Source organism: Ostrinia furnacalis, unplaced genomic scaffold (assembly GCF_004193835.3).
Source record: "Ostrinia furnacalis isolate ACB-3 unplaced genomic scaffold, ASM419383v2 OfSCF1657, whole genome shotgun sequence".
Lineage (NCBI taxonomy): Eukaryota > Metazoa > Arthropoda > Insecta > Lepidoptera > Crambidae > Ostrinia > Ostrinia furnacalis.
In genome coordinates this window covers 37,548-60,391 of record NW_021131896.1, presented here as the reverse complement: position 1 = coordinate 60,391, position 22,844 = coordinate 37,548, and the positions used below count along the sequence as shown (strand labels likewise).

At 37.0% G+C, this 22,844-nt stretch overlaps 2 protein-coding genes across 2 annotated transcripts in view; one reads left to right on the top strand and one right to left on the bottom strand.

Annotated features, from left to right (window-relative positions):
- Window positions 1–11,857, bottom strand: part of MFS3 (major facilitator superfamily transporter 3) — a 28,994-nt gene extending 17,137 nt beyond the window's left edge. The window contains exons 1-2 of the mRNA XM_028305468.1: window positions 11,492–11,857; window positions 1,236–1,450 (exon numbers count right to left, since the gene is read on the bottom strand). Of these exons, the coding sequence (XP_028161269.1) occupies window positions 1,236–1,450; window positions 11,492–11,525 (249 nt within the window). The 5' untranslated portion in view covers window positions 11,526–11,857. The remainder of the gene's footprint in view (window positions 1–1,235; window positions 1,451–11,491) is intronic.
- Window positions 11,858–12,564: 707 nt separating this feature from the next.
- Window positions 12,565–13,433, top strand: LOC114353416 (graves disease carrier protein-like; the record flags this gene model as incomplete). Its single annotated transcript, XM_028305418.1, has 2 exons — window positions 12,565–13,060; window positions 13,207–13,433. Coding segments are annotated over exons 1-2 (291 nt in total), but the record flags the coding sequence as incomplete, so codon positions are not given.
- Between the last annotated feature and the right edge of the window lie 9,411 nt (window positions 13,434–22,844).

The following is a 22,844-nucleotide window of genomic DNA, read 5'->3' as shown; positions in this document are numbered from 1 at the left end:
AGTATCCACCTCTATCTATCTATAAATAAAGCAAATACATACATTATTGCAACTATCACAGTAATTATCTCGCCCCAAACTAAGTAAGAGCTAATACTATAGCGATTAGATAACGGATTAGATATAAATAAACAATACATTCTAATATTACATCCATGACTTTGGTGCGTGCTCAGGCATTTGTCTCCGCGGGATTCGAACCCACAACCACAGATTTGCGACAGGCGCGGATCCAGCCCTCAAAAAAGGTTGTGGGCACAGCCACCAAAAATTAGCGAAGTGAGAGTTGGATCACTACATGCCCGCACTTACATACATGCCTATCGATCTTATCAATAGATAAATCAAACAATTAAAACAAGCAAATTAGGGTTGTGGGCATGCCCACAGTGCCCACAACAGTGGATCCGCGCCTGATTTGCGAAACACTGAACCCAGGCGGCCGTCCGTAGACTTTTGGCGTCCTCGGTTGGGGTTAAGTAATCACATATTAAAGCTTGTCAAATTCTTCTATTAACCAAACTATTTGATCCTACAAAAAAAATTGCATTTTTGTGTAAAATATTGTTGCCTCACGTTGCGAAAAACTTATCAGATCTCAAGTAGAGTCAAGTTTCTAGTAATTTTAAAAGCCCTAACTTCAAAGTAATGAAAATTGAAGAAATAGCGCGTGAGGAGACTAAAATAATAATTTAACTGGAGTCCAGGGCATCGTATCCTAGGGTGATCAAAGGACACTAAATTGTAGCTGGAAGTCCACTTTGATCACTTGGGTGATCTAAGCCAGGTGATCAAAGTGGAATAGACCGATGTCAAGGAGTGCCTAAAAGTGTAGCACTTTGTGATGTCCCGCGGAATTTCAAAGCACCATTATAATAGGCGAGTTTCCTAAAAAAAATTTTTTAGTCCGTCAATTTTAATATTAAAAAATATTGGACACGTATATTTTTAATTGTCAATCAAACAAATAATTACAAAGTCACAGTGCGTTGAAGTTCCGCACGACGTCACAAAGTGCTGCACTTTTACGCACTCACTGACGTCACGGGCCTTTTCTTTAGAACTTTGGCACGCTTTATCTCTTTACATTTTCATTAGTTTTAAAAAGTGAAAAATGCGTGTCGAGTAGTTTTTGATAAGCTATCTGAAGGACTAATTATAACTCTTGCTTTTTTACCCAGGCAACATCCCTATTAACGGACTAAAAGATTTTTTTTAGGAAGCTAGTTACTTACGGTAACAGTTCCGTTAGAGTCCGTAGCTTGGCACTCCACCTCCACGACCACCTTCTCAGTGGTGTTAGGGTGGGGTTCCCGCAGCGCCAGCATCTTGACGCCGGTGTGGTTCAGCATGCCCACCATAGCCACAGACAAGTTCACCTTCAACCCATAGACAATCGCCATGCCTATGGAGCCGAGGATTGCTAGGACGTAGCGGGCTGGGACGACACCTGAAAAAAAATTGATTCTTTCCTTTATCTTTAAGCCAACTAAAAATATCGGCCAATTATCGGCCAACTAAAAATCGGTGGTTTGCGCCTAAGCCTAGGCCAACTAAAAATCGGTGGTTTGCGCCTAGGCTTAGGCGCAGACCACCGATTTTTAGTTGGCCGATAGTTGGGTCGGGCTATTGATCAGTATGGAGATGTATGAAAGTGCGCACATTACACCGATTTGGTATCGGCCTATTCTTCATACAAATTAGAATCGGGCCCAACTATCGGCCAGCTAAAAGTTCGATGGTTCGCGCCTAAGCTAAAGTATGAGACAAGTAAGGGCCCATGTACACCATTTTCTTGTAAATGCTTTGTTGCAAAGTTACCCTGATTGCGATAACATCGCGTACACAGAGCGTTCCAGTAAGAATAGAGCGTCGACGGGCGCCTGATAAAACCCGGTGTGCACGGGCCTTTATATCACAGGTTATTTTTTATGACTATTATTTTATCTTTTTAATTGAGTTACCCGCTGCTGGTGGGTATTCTTATGCAATTTCATGCATTTTACTGAATTAGGCCTGCAATGGCATAAGAAAACTGAAAACAGTAACACAAAGTGTTTTTCAGTTTGGTGTCTGGCCTGGAAAATGAACCCGGCCACCTCGATAGAGTCCAACTCTACCATGAAAGAATGATATGAATACAAGCGTACAATGACCTTTAGAATACCAGTCGGCTTAGTCGACTGATACGAGTACATCTACGGCTTTGAATGACGCAAAACAAATAATCCGCCTACAAATATGTACAGAAACTAGAATTACAACTTTGTTTTTTTTATTAAACTGAGGATATTGGTGCAAAATTGGATCTAATTACAACAACATACGTGCTACAGTGTTATACATGCCGCGCCGAACGTCTCTACCTACAAAAAACTAATTTTAGTTTTGATATAGATATGATAGCCAGTGCTTATTTGATACATAATTGCGAATAAAGTAAAATAATCATAATAATCAATGTTTCTGACCTGAATAGATAGACCTGCTAAATCTAATTTGATCTTATATGGAAGGTCCATATAAGATCAAATTAGATTATGTATACCTAATTGCCTTTAAATTACAGCTTTAGACTCTAGCTAACTTAAAATTAAGTTAATAGGTAGGTCTACCTAACTTATGTTTTCGAAAACCTGTCTTAAGCATCGTGATTCAAGTCACGTCCGCAGCTTAAATAAGCGATCCCACATTCCAAGTTAATCGGATGTATCCAGTCGAACATAGCATAATAAAATATACGGCCAAACAAGTAACAAAGCATTAGTTATTTATATGATGACCAAAGCTATAAGTACAGGGCGGAATTTTGTAATGCCACCTCGAGGGAAAGTACTCTTAATACTGTAGATAGAAAATTTTACTCAAAGAAAACATTCCTTTATTTTTTCAAAGAAATAGAACTGCATTCAAAGATTTCCGAAATTTTTTCAAAAATTTACTGCCATACCATACAATTTTCTGTGAATAATGAAAATAATGTAAGATTTCATGGTTTTCCTATCATTTAATTTATCAAGTTTGTTAGAGAGATTTCATACTTATACTTCACCCTAACGATCGATGCAATAAAAATACAGGGTGTAATTTTAACAGATTTTAGTTGGTTTGATTCCTGGGTATGGCAAGCAAATTTTTGAAAACCTTTGAATGTAGTTCTATTTCTTTAAAAAAATAAAGGAATGTTTTCTTTCAGTAAAATGTTCTATCTATAGTATTAAGAGTACTTTCGCTCCAGGTGGCATTACAAAATTCCGCGCGGGTTAACTGTATGCTCATGATTATACAGTAAGGCGATTAGAGTCCTCAATGACCTTGGGCGTTTGACCTTCACGCCGCGAGCAACACCCGCGTACCCCGCACCAAAAACTCCGATTTGACACCGATCAAAAATACACGGGCATAGGTAGATACAGAATAGAAGCTCTTTCTTCATACATTACTGCCTATTATTTTAAACTTAAATTGATGAACCTTGATNCTTTCTTCATACATTACTGCCTATTATTTTAAACTTAAATTGATGAACCTTGATGTCGGTGTCATTTAACTCAGGCGTAAAGGTATTTAATAAAAATAACAAAATCCATGAACATTTTGTACGGGATAAAATATTATTTTATTTTTCGTAAATTTTCTAATGTTTGTTCAAATTTCGAGAACGACTGAACCGACAAAGTTCAGACGTTCTCGAAATTTGAACAAACCCGACTTTATTACAAGCTTTTATTTAGCTTGCAATTTATGATGTATGTAGGTAATTACATAAATGTTTGTTCGGGTGGAATCTTGCAAGCTGAATTAGTTAGACCAACTTCCTGACGACAACTAGGCTAGATGACAAAATTTCAATTATTTGTCCGCCAGACAGATAATTAGAAAATATTAGACTCATATTTTTTATTTTCTTTCATAATTAAATAATAACAGTGCTACATCGAGTTGAAATGGCGCGATACGCCACGCTTGAGTAGAATTTTTACTCAAATGTGACGTCACGCGACATTTCAACTCAATATAATACTGTAATTATTCGATTATGGAAAAAATTAAAAAATATGAGTCTAATATTTTCTAATTATCTGTCTGACGGACTAAATAGAATTTCGATTTCATTACCCAGTCATCATCCCTATTGGAACGCATTAGTACCTACCTAGTATTGTCTATGGCCTAAAAAAGCAAATGTTTCTGCTTTTGTCTATCACTTATGAAGAATAAACTTAAAATGTATTTGTCTTTTTATTGGAAATCCTTCATCAATTGATTGAGTTCAAATTTCGGATATACATGTAATTCGGGTGACAATGCAATATTGTGATGACATGGAGCTGATCTGATGGTAGAGCTGGAATGCCAGTGGCCCCATAGCAACTCCGAGAATAAACGATTCCATCGAGTTTAGGCTCGTTTGATTTGTATTTATTTATTATTATACCTAAATAATTTCATTACAATCTTCTAAAAATGCACAAAAACTTAAAAATCTTGAAAACGGTGATATTTTTACTGGCCATAGCGAGGCCTATCGATGGTTGAAGGGTTATCCATTGTTTTTGGGACACCCTGTATAAGCAAGTACCTAATGTTATGTAAGTAGGTACGCTACTTTGAAAATCATGAGTCTTCAATTCTCTAAGGGAAACTGCAGGGTCTGATGATGGAGCTGGAATGTGGCCATAGGAATAGGCTAGTTTCTTTAAAAAAGACTTTTGGTCCGTCAATTTTACATTATCAAAAAATATTGGACACCGGATATTTTTATTTTTCAATTAAACAAGTAATTACGAAGATAATGATGCGATGAAATTCCGCGTGACGACACAAATCGCCACATTTTTAAGCATGCCTTGACGTCATGTACCTCATCTTCTGAACTTTGGTGCGCTTCATCTCTTTAAATTTTCATAAGTTAAAAAAGTGAAAAATACATTTAGAGTTTTTTTTTTGGTAAGTTCACCGACGGACTTATTCAAACTAATCGATTAAGTTACAGATTCTGACTCGCTCCTAATTTGGATACTGATTGCAAAGGCCTAGTAAATAAATAACGTAATAATTTTTCTACTTGTATTTATCTAGTGCAGTTGTTTTGGAGTCAATTATAGTTTTTTTACACTAATAGATTCTATTCAGGTAGAAAATAGCGTCTGAGCGCGTCATAATTCAATTGTATTGTCTGACTGCACCTACTCTATGAACAATTCTGCCATAAAATCTATTGTCGAACAAAAGCTGGGTTGCACCATCTTACTTCAACTTTGACAGGCGTCAAAAGTGTGTCTAACTCCATACAAAAAACACCGGTTATCGCCAAAGCTTCGGTCAAAGTTAGGTCACGTCAGGTGGTGCAACTTAGCCAAAGAAAAAATTCATTTTGATCGCTAATGTCAGTTTGTAGCGAGTGACACAACCTCCCCGTCTGAAGGCCAGCGGCCGACTGCCGCCCGCACCCCGCTCAATTACATTATGGAACCCCTTGTAGGGCCCTCTCCTCCCCCTAGACGGAACGTCGGATGGCAGCATGTCACGTGACTCTGGGTACTCGATTTGGTTCTTACTAAAAGAAGCTAAATCAACAGTGGCACAACATGGATGAAGTGGGTTTCCGAGAGCCTCCCCCTGCATTGAACCTTCCCCGGGACAATAACCATCGGGAGGCGTTATCGTAGGGGGTTTCCGGTCGCTCCGACCGTTAACACGTTGAGTGCCGCGGGCTCCGTGCACTATACAGGTACTCAGCTGCATCGTCGGTCTTGATACGCCCTTAGGCCTTACCTTCCCCTGGAGTACTAGGTCTGCTGTTTCTACCTTCATCAGCTCTGCCTTGCCGGTGGTAGATAATTCGAAGCTGGTGATGAACGGATGCCAACGTCGCGGCCCATCGTTGAAACACCAGCTGCTCTGCGGTAAGTCCAGCAGGATACCAGCTTTGGTAATAAAATCTCTACCTAATAGGGTTCTTGTTCGCGCGTGTGGTAGCACGTCAAAGTTAGGTCACGTCAGGTGGTGCAACTTAGCCAAAGAAAAAATTCATTTTGATCGCTAATGTCAGTTTGCAGCGAGTGACACAACCTCCCCGTCTGAAGGCCAGCGGCCGACTGCCGCCCGCACCCCGCGAAGGCCCCCTCAACAGCAAAACGTTCGGAATTTATCAAAAGTAAAATTTATGAATGAAAGTAATGTTCGATTGAAAAACGCAACGTGTCATTTAAAGATTAAAGAATACCCAATCTATTCGTGCAAAAATCTTTTAAATTAACATAGCCGTTTTGGAGGAGTAGGGAATTTAAGTAAAAAATCGATGTCCCGTATTTATTTTTTTAATCCAAAACAAAGAGACGTAGCGAAAATTCAAACGTCACAAATGTAGTCCTTGAAATGTTGTATAACATATATTTTTTTCAACTATTTCTGTCCAGCAGTAAAAGAGGAGTAGTCTTTACAAAATGCCTATTTGGCGCGGATTGAGGACACTAATCGCCTTAACCCGCGCATGGCGAGATCGAATAAGAAATGAGGAGATCCGTAAACGAACTAAAGTCGCTGACATAGCCCGACGGATTAGCAAGCTGAAGTGGCAATGGGCAGGGTACATAGTAGGTACGCAGAACTGACGGCCGATGGGGCAGCAAGGTTCTGGAATGGAGGCCGCGTACCGGAAAATGCAGCGTGGGACGTCCACCCGCAAGGTGGACCGACGACCTGATAAAGGTAGCAGGAAGGCGCTGGATGCAGGTCGCTACCAACCGTGCGATGTGGAAGTCATTGGGGGAGGCCTATGTTCAGCAGTGGACGTCCTATGGCTGAAATGATGATGATGATTATGAACCCATTCCTCGGATTTTTATGTGAGATGAACCATCATTCCGTAATAGATGCGTAGTATGGTGTATCCTGAGGTGTATCCCAATCCTCAATAAATAATAATAATTGAGTATTAAGCCTAAGTTGCACCATCTTAACGTTAAGCGTAACTTTAACCATAACCGGTGTTTTTGTATGAAGTTTGTATGACTTTTGAAGTTTGTTTTAGATGGTGCAACCAGCTACGGCCTAAGAATGTCGCACACCACTTGTGAATATACGAGTACTTTAAATTACTCATTGCTTATTGCTAAAACAAATAAAAAATATATGTATGGGTCATTCCATAAAAATCTGTATATTTTCGACGTGTAATACTTGTTAAGTTGGTCTCGGGGTCGTGAAATAAGTTCGTAGGCACAATTCAATCATCAACAAGTATATTGTCAATTTAACACAACGAAATGTACATAAAACTTGGTTTATATCAGTCAAAACAATATCCAAACACCGAAATATTGTGAGAGTAATAATCACGCGTCGCGGCCATGGGCGGACTGGCAATAAGGTCGATTTTAGAAAAGACGCCGGCGACCGTTGGTGAGAGCGCGCCGGCAGAGCGCGCGAGCCCGTGAGTTGTAAAATAAAGCCCGCCAAACTCGAATGCGAGCATTAACCACAGAGGTCGCGTTACAACCACTAATTCAAAAAACGGCTACCGCAAAGCCAGTATGGTCTGAGGATAACTTCGTATCGTACTTTAAACTCAACTAAATGTCATTCACTCTAATTACATATTAAAGCGCAAAATTATAAAATCAGTGCGTGGCGAGGGAATGACGCTAAAAACTGTAGACTCTTTTTCAACTAAAGAAAATCAAATTATTGTTTATTGAAACCGCAAAATATTAATAGAATTTGGTGTAATATACATTTAAATAGATTATTCGTTAATTAAAACAAAGGATAAAGTTGATGTTTTTATAAATGTGGGTCCCAAAACACAAACTTTTGGAGTACGGACATGCCTAGGGAATGACGTTTTGGGTCATTCAAAAGGAATTTAAGATGTTTTAAAAATAGTTTCATAAAATATAAATGGGTGATGAATAAAGCACATTGCGAGCTGTTATTTAACAATTTTGGAATAAAATATTAACAAATATTTCATGTGAAATGTGGCGCGGACTAAGAGTTGACATATTTTTGTGGAATGACCCGTATAAGTAATTTTCTATATCATTGAGGTTGCCTGGAAAACATTTTAGCGATAAGAACTCCGACTGGACTGTGCAAACTTAAGTAGGTTATTGTGTTTACTGTGATAGTTATTTTTTGTTATCTCTACTTATCTATCTTCCTACCATTTGAAATCTTACTTAATTTTAAAACCCCATGGCGTAGAGCTATAATATTCGAGCCATATAATCCCATGTGTATACCACATGGTGGGAATTGATCTTAGGACTCAAACGGACATGATAACTGAATTAACTTATGTGTTTGATAAGACATTTCGCGCTTTTTTGGGACTTTCAGGGTTTTAATGTATTTTATCCACTCCTTTTATAGTTTTCCGTTTGCGCTTCAGCTACTTACACAAGACTAGTTACCGATTCGTTTATTTGTTAAGTAAATCGTATTTATTCAAAGACTACTGTGGTACTTATTAGTAGAAAAAACCAAAAGCAAGTCATTTAAAAAACAGACTTGTACGATGTTAAACGTGCCTTACTTATTGCAAATCAGGACAAATTAGCACAGCCATGCCATATCAACAAAGAAACCTCTCTATTGATATGACATACTTACTGACGCCAAAATATTTGAAGATTTAAATGGGTTATTCTCGTTCTTCACTTTCCGAGCATTAATAAAACATGAAAGAAAGAAACGCTAAATTTACTTTTATTTAGCACACAGCTGGTCTGGCCTACCTACGTGTGACTCTACTTAATCGAATCATAAAAAATAAACAATTAATAATATTTGTACTTAACCCTACAGCGCATAGTGGGACACATATGGTACATACCAAATTATTGCCTATATTTCGTAACACGATGCTATTTAATGCCATCTATTAGAAAGTACCTTAACTACACACTATAGCACATAACAAAATAGCTCACATTTGTCGCCACGGAAGCGCTGCACTCAGTAAAGTGTTGTGCAGTCGAAAAAGTCGGTCAGTTTGTGAAAAAGTTTATTAGTAAAGTTTTACTCTTGGGAAAAAAAGTGAAAATTACAATGTTTTCTTTCGAAAAAATATAAAAGGGGTAAGTTATTGTTTCTAGTTTATTGTTAAATAAGTATTTTTTGATATCAGTTACTATCAACGCATATTTTGGATGTTATTTGTATGTGCCTGATATGGGTCACTGTGCAATAAGGGTAAATATATTACTTGATTGATTTCAGATGATGACACGCAAAAAGAGTTACAGAAACTGAAATTGGGCATATTTCGAATCAGAAATGAAGAGATCAATAAATGAACTAAAGCTGCTGACATAGCCCGACGGATTAGCGAGCTGAAGTTGCAATGGGCAGAGCACATAGTACGCAGAACTGACAGCCGATGGGTCAGGGAAGGTATGGGAGTTCTGGAGTGGAATCCATGTAAACGTAACGTGGGACGTCTACCCACAAGGTGGACCGACGACCTCATAAAGGTAGCAGGAATAAAGCGCTGGATGCAGGCCGCTACCAACCGGGCGATGTGGATATCATTGGGGGAGGCTTTTGTTCAATAGTGGACGTCCTGTGGCTGAAATGATGATGATGATGATGATGATGATGATGATTGTCATTCGTTTCTGATATGCTGGAGTAAAGGATGAAAAAAAGCCAAAAGCCAAAGACGCCAGCAGGACTGATGGCATCGACAACTCCCCGTTATGGTTAACTACGAGAACACGTTGTACGTTTCCAGGTTGTAAGGGGAATTCTTTAATCGTTTAAGTCCATGGTCTGGAAGATGTAGTGTGGGCAGGACCCTCACTAGGTGAACCGATGATCTGGTGCAGGTCACGTCAGTACCTGGATGCGGGCAGCGCGGGATCAGTCGTTAAGGAAATTCTCGGAGGAGGCTTTTGTCTAGTACTGGACGTCATTTGGCTGAAATGTTTCATAGTTTGTGAAAAATGTAAGGTGACAGTGTGCCTAAATAAAAGTAAAAATTGTCTTATGTCATTTCAAAATGTAAAATTTATAATTAAATAGTTATTAAAACGTAAAATTTCGTTCAAGAGGATAAAGACTGCATAATGGTTACTGATCTCATTAAATTCCTATTTTCTATTATACATATTATGGTGTCGTTACTTACTATATTATACATAAAACATTTTATTATAATATTAATTTAATTTTTAATTAAAATATATCATAATAAATTTTGCTGTTTTATTTCATTGTCACCGACAGTATGTCAGACCATACATAAAACTTTAGGCACCCTTAATGCATTTTGGGACACATCTGGTACATACTGAAAAACTCAAAATATTTCCGAAAATATTGAAAATAGATTTTTTTTATTATTTTTCCCGAAACATAGATAACATTTAAAAGTAATATATTTTTTTTTGTTCAATTTGGAAAAATCGTGCACTGTAGGGTTAATGCTTAAAAATAAATAAAAGAACTATATTAGGTATAACCTGACTAATGCAGACATTCAGTTTATTTACGTACCTACTTACTTAATATTTAAATAAGGAAAACGAGTCTAATTTCCTACGCAAGTGCGTTGTATTTGCTTGATATCATACATAATTAGTAACTAAACCTTTTATATTATTTTGAAAGTTCGCATTAAAAATAACTACAATCATTTGTGTTTCAAGTTTTGTGCTGTTTTAGGAAGTTCCGAAATTCAAAACTCATACAAACCCAACCACTTGCATTTTTACCCTATTTTTACATGACGTAATTACATTCATTGATATTTATGGAGACGAATGTGCTGTTAGCTATCTAAATACGAAGCTTTTAAAATGGGATAAAATGTTAGCATCGTTAATGTTTTTTTGTTTTCAGGTGGCGCAATATTGGCTTAGCTTTGATCTTATTTTTCATATCCGGAAGGAAAGACGGTTTTTATGTTATCTATTGATAAATCATGCGACTTTTTTTGCTCCCGAGAATTCCCAGGGCATCCCGGCTCCGATTCTATACCGGTAACCGCGTAACCAAGGGCAACGGTGCGCGTCTTTGACCTTTCAAGGACGTTTCAGGAGCAAGGCGGTGTGACCTACAAACCACTTTTATTTCTACGCATTAACAATATTGTAAGAATTGTTATTTGTTAAATGAAATTATGATAGAGCATTGCACAAATAACGCATTAGAAGACTTCCACTGCTTTCATAACTTTCTAATTATAAAATACTATTAAATATGAGTCTATACTCCCAAGAAACTTAATTATTAGTATTAATTTGACTAAATAAGTAATCATTTTCTGAAATTAATAAGTAGAAGGGAAGAAAAATAATGAACCAAATCAAATAAATATTATTTTACTTGGTTTTACTTAAGTTATAAAGATTGTTTCATTTATTTCGAAAATCTTATTTTATTTAATTGTCTAGTGTCGAAATATTGTTCGCGTCTTGTTATTAATAACCTCAATTAATAAAATTAAAACTAAATTGCGGTAATAAAATCTATTACTTACGTCCCAAAATATTTCCTCTCGCCGGCACATCCATCTTCCAAAACTATCCAGGAATAAAACTTTGAAAACTAAATCCAAATCGTGTTTGCTCTCGTTCACTGAAAACACGGAAAGCGTTCGTACGCCGTAAAATCGGGACCACGACTGCACGCACGCAAGTGCCGGTGAATTTTAACTTGCCCACGAAACAAACGTTAACATGTTGTAATTCTTCCTCGAAAGGATTTAAAATAAATAATACAAGTTCTTCCAACGCCGGCTATCAACGTGCGTATCAACACGTAGTAGCCGATTTTAGACGCGCGGGCCGGTCTCCCTTTTTGAGCTTTCGCGCTTCAAGGTGACCTTCAAAGAAAGCTGTAATCAATGAAACAGGACTCGTTTACTCCCTCTGAAAATTGCGCAACTGTTGCACGAAATATTGTGCAAGGTATTTGTAGATGAAAAATTAGATTAAATAAATAAAGCAACTTTTATTATTGCTATTTTAAACTAATCAATAAAATTCTAAACTATTTATCTGCTTTCCGTATCCGTTCTAAATGGCGCCAAAATTAATGTATGGCGTACAGTGACATCTGGAGGAAAAGCTTGTATAGATGACCCACGCTGAACTGTCCCGCCAAACTCAATGACAGGGGGGCGCTACCATCGTTCAACTATATGTTTTCCAACATGGCAAAAATCTGAACCAGCGATCCGGTATTGACGGTGGCGCCCCACTGTCAATGTCATCGACAGGACAGTCCAGTATTTTGGAACTATAGTAGCTTTGTCAGCAAAACGTAGTGAATTATATCCTCTTTGTTGTCAGCAGACAAGCAAGATCTTTCAATGAACTCACTAGATGTCACTGTTGCACATATTAATTTCATTTATTAAAAAATACTTTAGAAAATGCACTGGTTTATTATCTTAACGTTATATGGATATATAACATTATAATAGTTAAATTCATTGAAATTCATTATCATTCAGTTTTTGATTTAATTTACAAAATAGAAAGAGTAAATTGGAATAATACTGTCAAGAATGACATTGACATTTACGGTTGATTTTGATTTGACAGTTGACGTTGACATTTTATGGCGAACGTTTGCGTTTGTGTGGCGGCTGGTTTGTGTTTGTTCATAATTTGTTGGCTTTCCGCAACTGGTATCTGACAGACGACTCGTTTGTTGAATCATTCATTGGCATGCGGCCATTATTTTCATTCATGTTATCGCGCCAGACGCGGTAGCGGGCCGGTTGGATGTGTGCCGCGACCGAGCTAGGAAGGTAGAAAAGTTGGTGTGTCCGTTTTCGAGTCGCTCGCTGGACTCACTGGTGAAAGTTGCCTTAAAGGCTGCGTGCCAAATCGCCAAGAAAATGTATACGACTGTGCTGATTTACTGAATTAATTATTCACCTAGAATACCATGAATTTAACTGTGCCTCTGCGGGATATTAAGTGAATCTAGTGATTTAGTTGAGTAAAAAGTTTTTATCATTGTTAAGAAGTGGAAATGGCATTGAAAATGGAACAGAAAAACGATCTTGATTTTATACTGAAGAATCTGCTGGCTGGAGGTAAGTCAGTCCTTTTATTATTGCTGGTGAATAAATAAGTCCCTCTAGAGACTCTTCTATGTTTAAAATATTTTTTAAAAAAAATTCCCAATAGTAGCTAAGTATCTAGAAACATGATTGATCACCAATCCAATCTTTTTACTTAGGTGTAGCTGGCATGTGCGCTAAGACTACGGTAGCCCCGCTAGACCGCATCAAGATCCTCCTGCAAGCACAGTCGTCGCACTACAAACACCACGGAGTGTTTGGAGGCCTGTCTGCTATCGTCCGGAACGAGTCCCTCCTTGCTTTGTACAAGGGAAACGGTGCACAAATGGTCCGGATATTCCCATATGCAGCCACACAGTTTACAAGCTTCGAAATTTATAAAAAGGTAAGGTAGTATAAGTATCTAGAATTTTACAATATTATTTACTTCTTCAATACTTTTCTAATTTAAAGCCAATATATTGGCTTCAAATAACTTTCTAATAACAATAAAGTAAAATATTACAATGCAACATCATTAGTTGCTAAATGTAAATGCATAATAATTGGGTAATAATATTATAAAACAAAATATAATATAGTCTCTAAAATCAAGGTCCTGAAGTTCTCTTTTTTTTTGTAAGATATTTGAGAAATTAATATGTTGTGGGAACTATTATTATTGTATCACATGTATGTTAGTCAGTACGTAAACTCAAAACAAGATATCTCCATAATGAGTTATACATACAATAAATAAGTAAATAATGTGCACATTATTATAACATTTATTATGAATTATTTGATGTATTGTTATTTGACAGCAATAATGTTTTAGAAACTTCTAAAATAAAACAATTCACCAAATATTTTAGTTAAAGGTAAACAAATTAATCAGGCTATGATTTGTTAAACTGACACTAATCAGTCAGTGTCTTAAAGTTATTTATTTATCAGCTAAACAAATAATTGCCCAATTAAAACTAATATAATAACAGCTATAATTAGATTTACAGAATTAAATTTTTACTGACTATCACATTCATATTAACCATGAATCAAACTATAATAGGATAGGCCTATAGATTATAATTCGGCCCATACCATCATGGTAAGACAGGTTTTAATATGCTATTAAGTTATTAAACAAACGAGTATCCATTATTGCTAATATTTTTGCGTCATATCTCGTCAAACATGTAGCAGGGAAATCATTATAAAAATTAGCCCTACTTAATGCTTATTACCTATTTACTCGGCGCGCACGCACTTCATAATCGACTTGCAATATCATACTTCGTAGTCCGCACGCGAAAAACCCATAGATGCAATTCATCTGACTACTATTAAATTCCAGTAATAACTAGCATACCTAGTGTAGGAACTGTATTTAGGCAGCTAGTTTTCACAATTTTCTAAGAATATACGACAGCATTATTCATACAGGTATAAACATTTAAATGTTCATTCACTAAGAATTGCAGTAAAAACCTAATAAAAATGCGTGACGTATTTTAGCAGAACTAAAGCACTGACTTACGCAAGTAGTCGCCTCGTTTTGTACGTATGTTTACGTATTATTATATGGAAATTATTGAGTATTATCTTCTTTTAGANTTATAATATTAGTTGGGATATTAGTTGGGATAATATTAGTTGGGATTTGTCTTGAAAATGTCGGAAGCTTCTTATATTACGTGAGGTGTAATTACTGATTGAAAATCCATAGTTAGTTTTACAATTTCTGCTTCGCATCGGACCTGCAAATACTAACTAATAATTTGGCTGAATTTCAAGCGATTTCGTGCTTTCCATTGAAAAGTCCTTCAATTGATTTGATCACGAGTAGCAGCAATCGTAATAAGTGGGGTCATTAAAGTTGTTAATGTCATCATTCATGTCAGGTCTGGAAATACGTTGCATTGAGTTGGGTGGAGTGGAACGGGAATGTGAAGACCTTATAAAACAGAAGAAGTCTCCGTACATCTCTGCTCCGCTTCATTACTGTGGAAATAACCTACTCGCTAAACCGCTTGCCTTCAATCTTCTCTTTTCTTCACCTCATTTGAAAATGGTTCAAAGTAGAGCCAGAAGCCTCAATGTCCCGTTTTTGATCCAGCCACTGCAATCAAGGACTATCTTTCTAAGCTATTTGGTCCATCGAACAGAGAAGCGTCATACTTACTACATTTTAAATACTCAGTTTTAAGAGCAATCGCCCGGCAACCAGATGGTCGTGGGTTCGAGTCCCGCCTTATTTATTTTAAATTTAGTTTGAGAAGCGACTCTATTCGCTAAGAAATTTTAATAGCGTGATACTACGCTTGGCAAGTCCCGTTGAACTGTATGAAAAAAGCTTTTTAGATATTTTCAAACTTATTTAAGTAAGCGAATGTGTGAGTACCTGTACACAGCCTTCCCGGGCTCTGTTGTCGCCTACGCAGCTTCTGCCTCTGCAGGAGTGTCGCTGCCCTTATTATTGATTTATGGAGAGATCTGCAGGATATGCAGTAAATAGTTCGGTATTCGACATGCTTGTTAACGGATTAAAATGGTTTTGGATATGTCCGGGGAGTGGTACACAGGACTATTAAAATTTCCACTTTTCGTTCCTGCCGCTGCAACTCCTGTTTTGCATGGATTTAGAGCTTTACCTTGTAAAAGTGCTTTTTAAAAAACCTACTTGCATACATAAATGAGTTTTTGAGAGAGAGAGACCGCTAATAAAAACCCAACTAGTCAAGGTCAAGTTTGTCCGGGGGAAAGTTCTGTCATTGGACCCGCAACGAAATTGATCAGAAGAACATTGGAGATATTCTGTATGAACACGATATGAACTTGAAATTGTAAAATGTATTTCAGTTACATATTTGGCAGATATGCAGATAATACAGAGAAATACTTACATAATTTCATTTTGATTTGATACACAGACTAAAATTTATTTTTTTATCGCAATCTCTAAACCAAATGTGCTCTACTTTCTTAGTAATATGCACCTATAAATTATTTAAATGTGGAACAATTATTAACTTTAAAACCAGCAAAACTTACTACTGATCAATTCAAACACACAGCCCTACCCTCGCAGTGCATCATCTTTCGCAGTATTTTTACTGCAACTATACAGTTTGATTCACACGCCATTGTGGTCCGCTACAATGCACCTATGCTGCCCACTGCGTTGGCCTTGTTAGAGCCAGTTCTGGGGTTAGAGGAGAACAAATAAGAATAGTAGATACATAAAAGTATAATAGAAAAAAAAAATAGAAAAAATAAAAGAAAAAGAAAACAAAAGAAAAAAATTAAAAATCAAAACAAAAATAAGTGATATGAGTTTTTAATGAATTTTTGAGAGTTTTAAATAGGTACAGTTTACCTACTGACGCTGTTGTTAGAGCCAGTTCTGTGATTAGAGAAAAAAACAAATAAGAATACTAGTTGAGAATATTGCTTGTTTTACAGGAAAATTAAGCCGTGTATTTGAAAACCTACATAATCATCATCAGGTCATTTAAGTAGATTCTACTGCAAAAAAAAAAGAATCTCTAATTTTGAAGTGTATTGAAAACATACACTGATATTTTACCAACTTACCCTTTTGGCTTGCCAGAAAACTAGTGCTGCAAGGACTTAACGACACACATTATGATACATGCCCATTGAGTCAACAGGCTTCTATCTATTTTTTTAAGTGTAGATTCGTAATATTCATCTAATAATACGCTAAGATCATCTGCGTTTCATAGGAATTTCCGATTACGATTCAAAATTTATCTTACTCGGCTCGACTATTGATATTAAGAATTCTTTTCTTATTTACATCCCACACCGTCAATCTAATTACATCTTCCTTCTTAACCATTGACAAGCTTTTTACCACATAATTAATACTATCAAACATTCTATAAAGCGAATATGAAAGGAGCTATTTGTCACATGCCTCATGGTGATGATAGATGATATTAAACTATAAAAGAGTATTCGACAATGTTGATGGTGATAGTGACTGATTATGGGTTTGAATCGAGGAGAAACATTGAGATGTTTTGTGGGATGTGAGCATAGTATGTGAGTAGGTTAAAGATAAATGAGCAGGTTTTATTTGAATGCGCAAAAGCAAAAAATGTAGTTAGTCAGTTTTTGTGGAAGGAAATGTTGGTAAATAAAATTAAAGACCTTTCTTTAATCGAAGATGTTTCAGACAGTTGTTTTTACTAGAACCATCTTAATTCATATTTAATGGAACCTTTGTTATAGTCAGCCAATTCTTGTAAATAAACTCACTCCTATAGTGATTTTTTAAGATTGTAATTTCACTTTTAATGTAGGTAAGTAGATCCAAAGCGAAGAGGTTGTCTGTTTTGAGTATTGGATTTTTTTATACATAAATCAATTGAGAATGTTACTAGGTATGCAAAATCACTTGAAACCTATGTTACAGTTAGGCTTTTACATTTACAAATACATTAGTTTTTATTTCATTCAAAAATACCCAGTAGTTATGATTTTATAGGCATTGAAAGTTCGCTTAAATATTGAGTCCCGCCGACGGTCACGTGACCGCGCGTGACGTACATTCACAGTGTCCGCTCACTAGAAAATGGATATAAACATACTTAAATACATTTTTTTTGTAAATACAAACTTATTATACATATTAACACCCAGCCCCATCACAGAAATTAAAATTGAACCAAACCTAAACTTGATGCGATTGTGTCGTTTTATTGCGAATTACCTTCCAGCTCCATCAACAGATCAGCTCCATGTCATCATAATATTGCATGGTCATCCAAATCACATGTGTTTGCGAAATTTCAGCTTAATCGGTTGCCTGGAAGTGGGTCTTAATTCAGCTTGCAAGATTCCACCCATACAAATATGAGCCAGTCACTGTAATATGACGTCACGCGCATAAAATGGCGGGCCGGCCGCCGCCCGCACTTTTAAAATTCAAATCTTGGAAACTAATTGACGTATCGAAATAATTCTTTCACGAGTATTTTTTATTTTTAACAGAGAATACAGAAAGCTAAAAAACAAAATTAGTGAACATTCTTCATTGTGATCAATTTAGCTATAAGTTTGACATTCTTGCGTCAGATGGCAATAAAATATCATAGAGTCACAGAGCTGGTCTGATGGTAGAGCCGGGTAAGGGTGGGTGGGTTTATTTGAAGAAATATGATTGCTGCATCTTAAAACTTCGTGTGTACTACCAAAAGAGAGTTATAAGAAAACTCTTAAAGGATTAGGCGGTGACATATTTAGTTTCCACAATAAAGGTGGGCACACAATTGATTTATGGCGCGAATAAAGCCCGCATTGAGCCTGTTGTGAATGGACGTGCTGTGTCATCGACCTGGTGTGCAGCCTGCTTTATGATAACTGAATTTGTATCGTTTAATAAATAGTGTGCTTAGTTGGCTCTCAAGAATCAAGTTTATTTTTTAAATTTGATTAATTTGTAAGTAGGTACGTACTATTTGTTACTATACTATGGGCAGGGCACATAGTACGCAGAAATGGTGGCCGATGGGGCAGCAAGGTTCTGGAGTGGTGGCCGCGTACCGGAAAACGCAGCGTGGGACGTCCACCCACAAGGTGGACCGACGACATCATAAAGGTAGCAGGAAGGCGCTGGACGCAGGCCGCTACCAACCGGGCAACATGGAAAGCATTGGGGGAGGCCTATGTTCAGCAGTGGACGTCCTATGGCTGAGATGATGATGATGATGAGACACTGATTGAGTTAAGCACTAGACACAGGACTGAATTTCCATCCAAAACTCGATTGGAATACCTACTCTTAATAGGATAATGACATTGGTAAATGAATGTGACACCAGTTGACGTGTACCTTACTCAATTGAACTATCAATAAAATAAACTTCAGGCATCCTAATTCTACCAATAACAGTTTTAAAACGGTGATGATTGACTTCCTCGGCGTGGGCAAACGACAAGGGATTATTACACAGACGAATAAGTGACATAGAATACACGTAAACCGCTTTAGAATACGCAAAGGTCAAGGTGATACGCGATAGTGCCTTATCTATAGATACTAATATTATAAATGCGAAAGTAACTCTGTCTGTCTTGCTTTCACGTCTAAACCACTGAACCGATTTTGAAGAAATTTGACATATAGATAGTTTGAGTCCCGGGAAAGGACATAGAATAGTTTTTATCCCGGTTTTTGAGTAAGGGACGTTTTTAGTAAATATTATTGCTGCTAACATAAGCCCATTACGCTTCACCAAGCTTAATCCTTTAGCTAATATTTTATAGTTAGTAGAAGAACATGTTTTCATTGTAACCATTGTCATTTCCTTTAATTCAAGCTTTTGCAGGATATCCACTGTAAGAATTTCCAATGTTATTTTGGTCGTCTGATATGCCGTTGTAATGTCCAAAGTAAATAATAAATTTTCTTTCCTTCTATATTAAAATTAAATCCTCCTCTAATGTCATTAGAATCAGATTCAGTTTTGGCAGAATAAACCCTCAAAATATTCTGCCAAAACTGAATCTGATTGTTATGACATTAGAGGAAGAGCCTGGATGCGGGCAGCGCAGGACCGAGTATTGTGGATAACTTTGGAGGAGGCCTTTGTCCAGCAGTGGACGTCATTTGGCTGAAACGAATCCCTGAAAATGCGTCACCAGTGACTTTCTTCTTAGTAAACGCGTTAGTTTTACGTGTAGTCTATGAACACATTAGTCTATGGATTATTAACAAGATTAGATTGGCTTAATGGCGCCGAGGCGAGCCAGGCGTCGATTGAACTAATTAGTGAGTCAGTTATTGGACGGTTTACCATGTTTTAGAATATCGTCCATTGGTCGCTTCCGTGTGACGAATTAGATGGATCACTCGTCAGCAATGACCTATTTGCTGGACTTTTGTTTGGAGCAAGTGTGGTGGGAAGATTATACGATAGTGTTCGGCAGTAAGGAACTATTTGCAAGATAAATAAGCAGTTTACTAATAACTTAAATTGCCAGCCTTTTTTAATGCAGCTAAACTGTGTGATTGCAGAAATAATTGCAGTCAAATAGCAAATCATCTGGTGTTAGAACTGTTCCGCCAAAAATAACAGTTTAAGGGTGTGTAGGACATCCACCCACAAGGTGGACCGACGACTTCATAAAAGTAGCAGGAAAGCGCTGGGTGCAGGCCGCTACCGACCGGCCTTTGTGGAAATCATTGGGGGAGGCCTTTGTTCAGCAGTGGACGTCCTATGGCAGTAATGATGATGATGATGAAGGGTGCAGGAGGCACGTGCCTACTGGCAAATAGTACCTATCTACGAGTATTGATAAAAAATCGTGATTAGAGTTTAGTAGGTATTAACTACCGGCTAGATATCTTAAATTGAACTTATTAGACTGGTGTTATTTAAGATTGATTAATCAATCTCCAAGCTAACGATTCCTATGCTTCTTATAGATCACCATAGTTTTAGATGTTTGACTTTAAGCTGAAACTACCTTCCCTAATGAAGTTCCACAATGAAGGAGAAAATTCCCTGAGTACTTTAATTATCCTTAAGGCCTTTAATTATATCAAAAAATAGGCATCTTTAGGGTATATTCACTTCATAATAGTCATAGATATCTAACTAACTTAACTTTCGGGTAAGATTCCGACCTGAAAAAAATAAGACTAGCAGAAATGTCATTCCAGTCTTAATGACCTCAATAATAGTTCAAAAATAAAATGACACCTAACACCAATGTAATAAACATGAAGTGCCCGTTCGAATCGAAATTTCAATGCAACAGCTATCCTCAAACAATACCCACCTTTTAAATTTACAAGCGATAATGTATGCGCATCATCTCACGGTAGGGTTGTCATTGAACAGAGATCACTTTGTATTATGATAATGTCAAATTTTAATCCATACTTGTAAGAGACGTCAACAATATAATATGGTGAGTCTAAGGCTGCGTTGCACCACCTAACTTTAACGGTAACTGGTGCTTTATGTATGGAGTTTGACAAATTTTTGGCGTTTGTCAAAGTTAAAGTAAGATGTTACAACCCAGCCTAACTAACTATTGTATAGTTAAGGTTTGCCTAATGTTATGTTCCGTTCAGTTAAACCTGCTTATTGGGAGTTGACGCAGAATCAAGGAACGAATCAATGGAAGACGTTACAAAATTGTCATAAATAGTGACTTGCTTTTGCGTTCTGATTAACAGCATGCACTTTTAAACCTTCAAATTGGACAGGTATCTTTTTTACATGCTGAATAATAGGCATCATGTATACTACGTTTACTGACAGACATAAATCATTGGAAATTAATGATTAAAAACATGTAAAAAATAATTAGGTGTCTTTTTTAATTTTTGTGGAAGGTTTCTTCTGAAAGAAGATAACACTTAAAGAACTCACGCATTGTCACCATAGTCTACGTAATAATTTACATTGTTACGTCGACTTTTGGCAATTTTTGTAAGAGATTTTATTGAAATGACAGAAAGTTTAAATAATATTTTCGTAGCTTGATTTATACGTTACNGATGCACGAAACTAAAAAAAAGATGTTTCAGACAGTTGTTTTTACTAGAACCATCTTAATTCATATTTTATGGAACCTTTGTTATAGTCAGCCAATTCTTGTAAATAAACTCACTCCTATAGTGATTTTTTTAAGATTGTAATTTCACTTTTTATGTAGATAAGTAGATCCATAGCGAAGAGGTTGTCTGTTTTGAGTATTGAATTTTTTTATACATAAATCAATTGTGATCAATTTAGCTGAAAGTTTGACATTCTTGCGTCAGATGGAAATAAGATATCATAGAGTCACAGAGCTGGTCTGATGGTAGAGCCGGGTAAGGGTGGGTGGGTTTATTTATAGAATAGAATAGAAAACTTTTTATTTGCAAGAAAGGTAGGTATACAAGCAGGTAAGACATAGATTAAAACAGAGAGAAATAAACAAGTGGACAATTAACTGCTTGTGCCCCTCTGACAAAAAGGCACCCGATCAGCGTACATCAAGACCGCCAGGGCTTGTCTTGAAACTGATTTTCAGCGGGGGCCCTTGAAACTGATTTTCAGCGGGGGCGATTTGAAGAAATATGATTGCTGCATCTTAAAACTTCGCATATACTATCAAAAGAGAGTTATAAGAAAACTCTTAAAGGATTAGGCGGTGACATATTTAGTTTCCACAATAAAGGTGGGCACACAATTGATTTATGGCGCGAATAAAGCCCGCATTGAGCCAGTTGTGAATGGACGTGCTGTGTCATCGACCTGGTGTGCAGCCTGCTTTATGGTAACTGAATTTGTATCGTTTAAATAGATGAATAAGTACTTAGTTGGCTCTCAAGAATATTAGTTTCTTTTTTAAAGATTATTTTGTCAGTAGGTACTTACTATTTGTTACTACTCTATGGGCAGGGCACATAGTACGCAGAACTGACGGCCGATGGGACAGCAAGGTTCTGGAGTGGGGCCTCGTACCCGCAACGTAGAAAGTGCACCCACGAGGTAGACCGACGACCTCATAAAGGTGTAAGGCGCTAGATGCAGGCCGCTACCAACCGATCATTATGGAAAGCATTGGGGGAGGCCTATGTTCAGCAGTGCACGTCCTATGGCTCATAATGATGTTAATTATCATGACTATTTGTTGTCGCTGGCAACACATACTGGTCCAAGACTTTAGTCTTGATTGATTTGGATAAGAAGATGTCGCGAAACTTCGTCTAGGCTGTCCTGTCGAATAAAATTTGTTGATTGACTTCTTTCTCAAATTTGGATCTATATAACCTACCAAATGACGG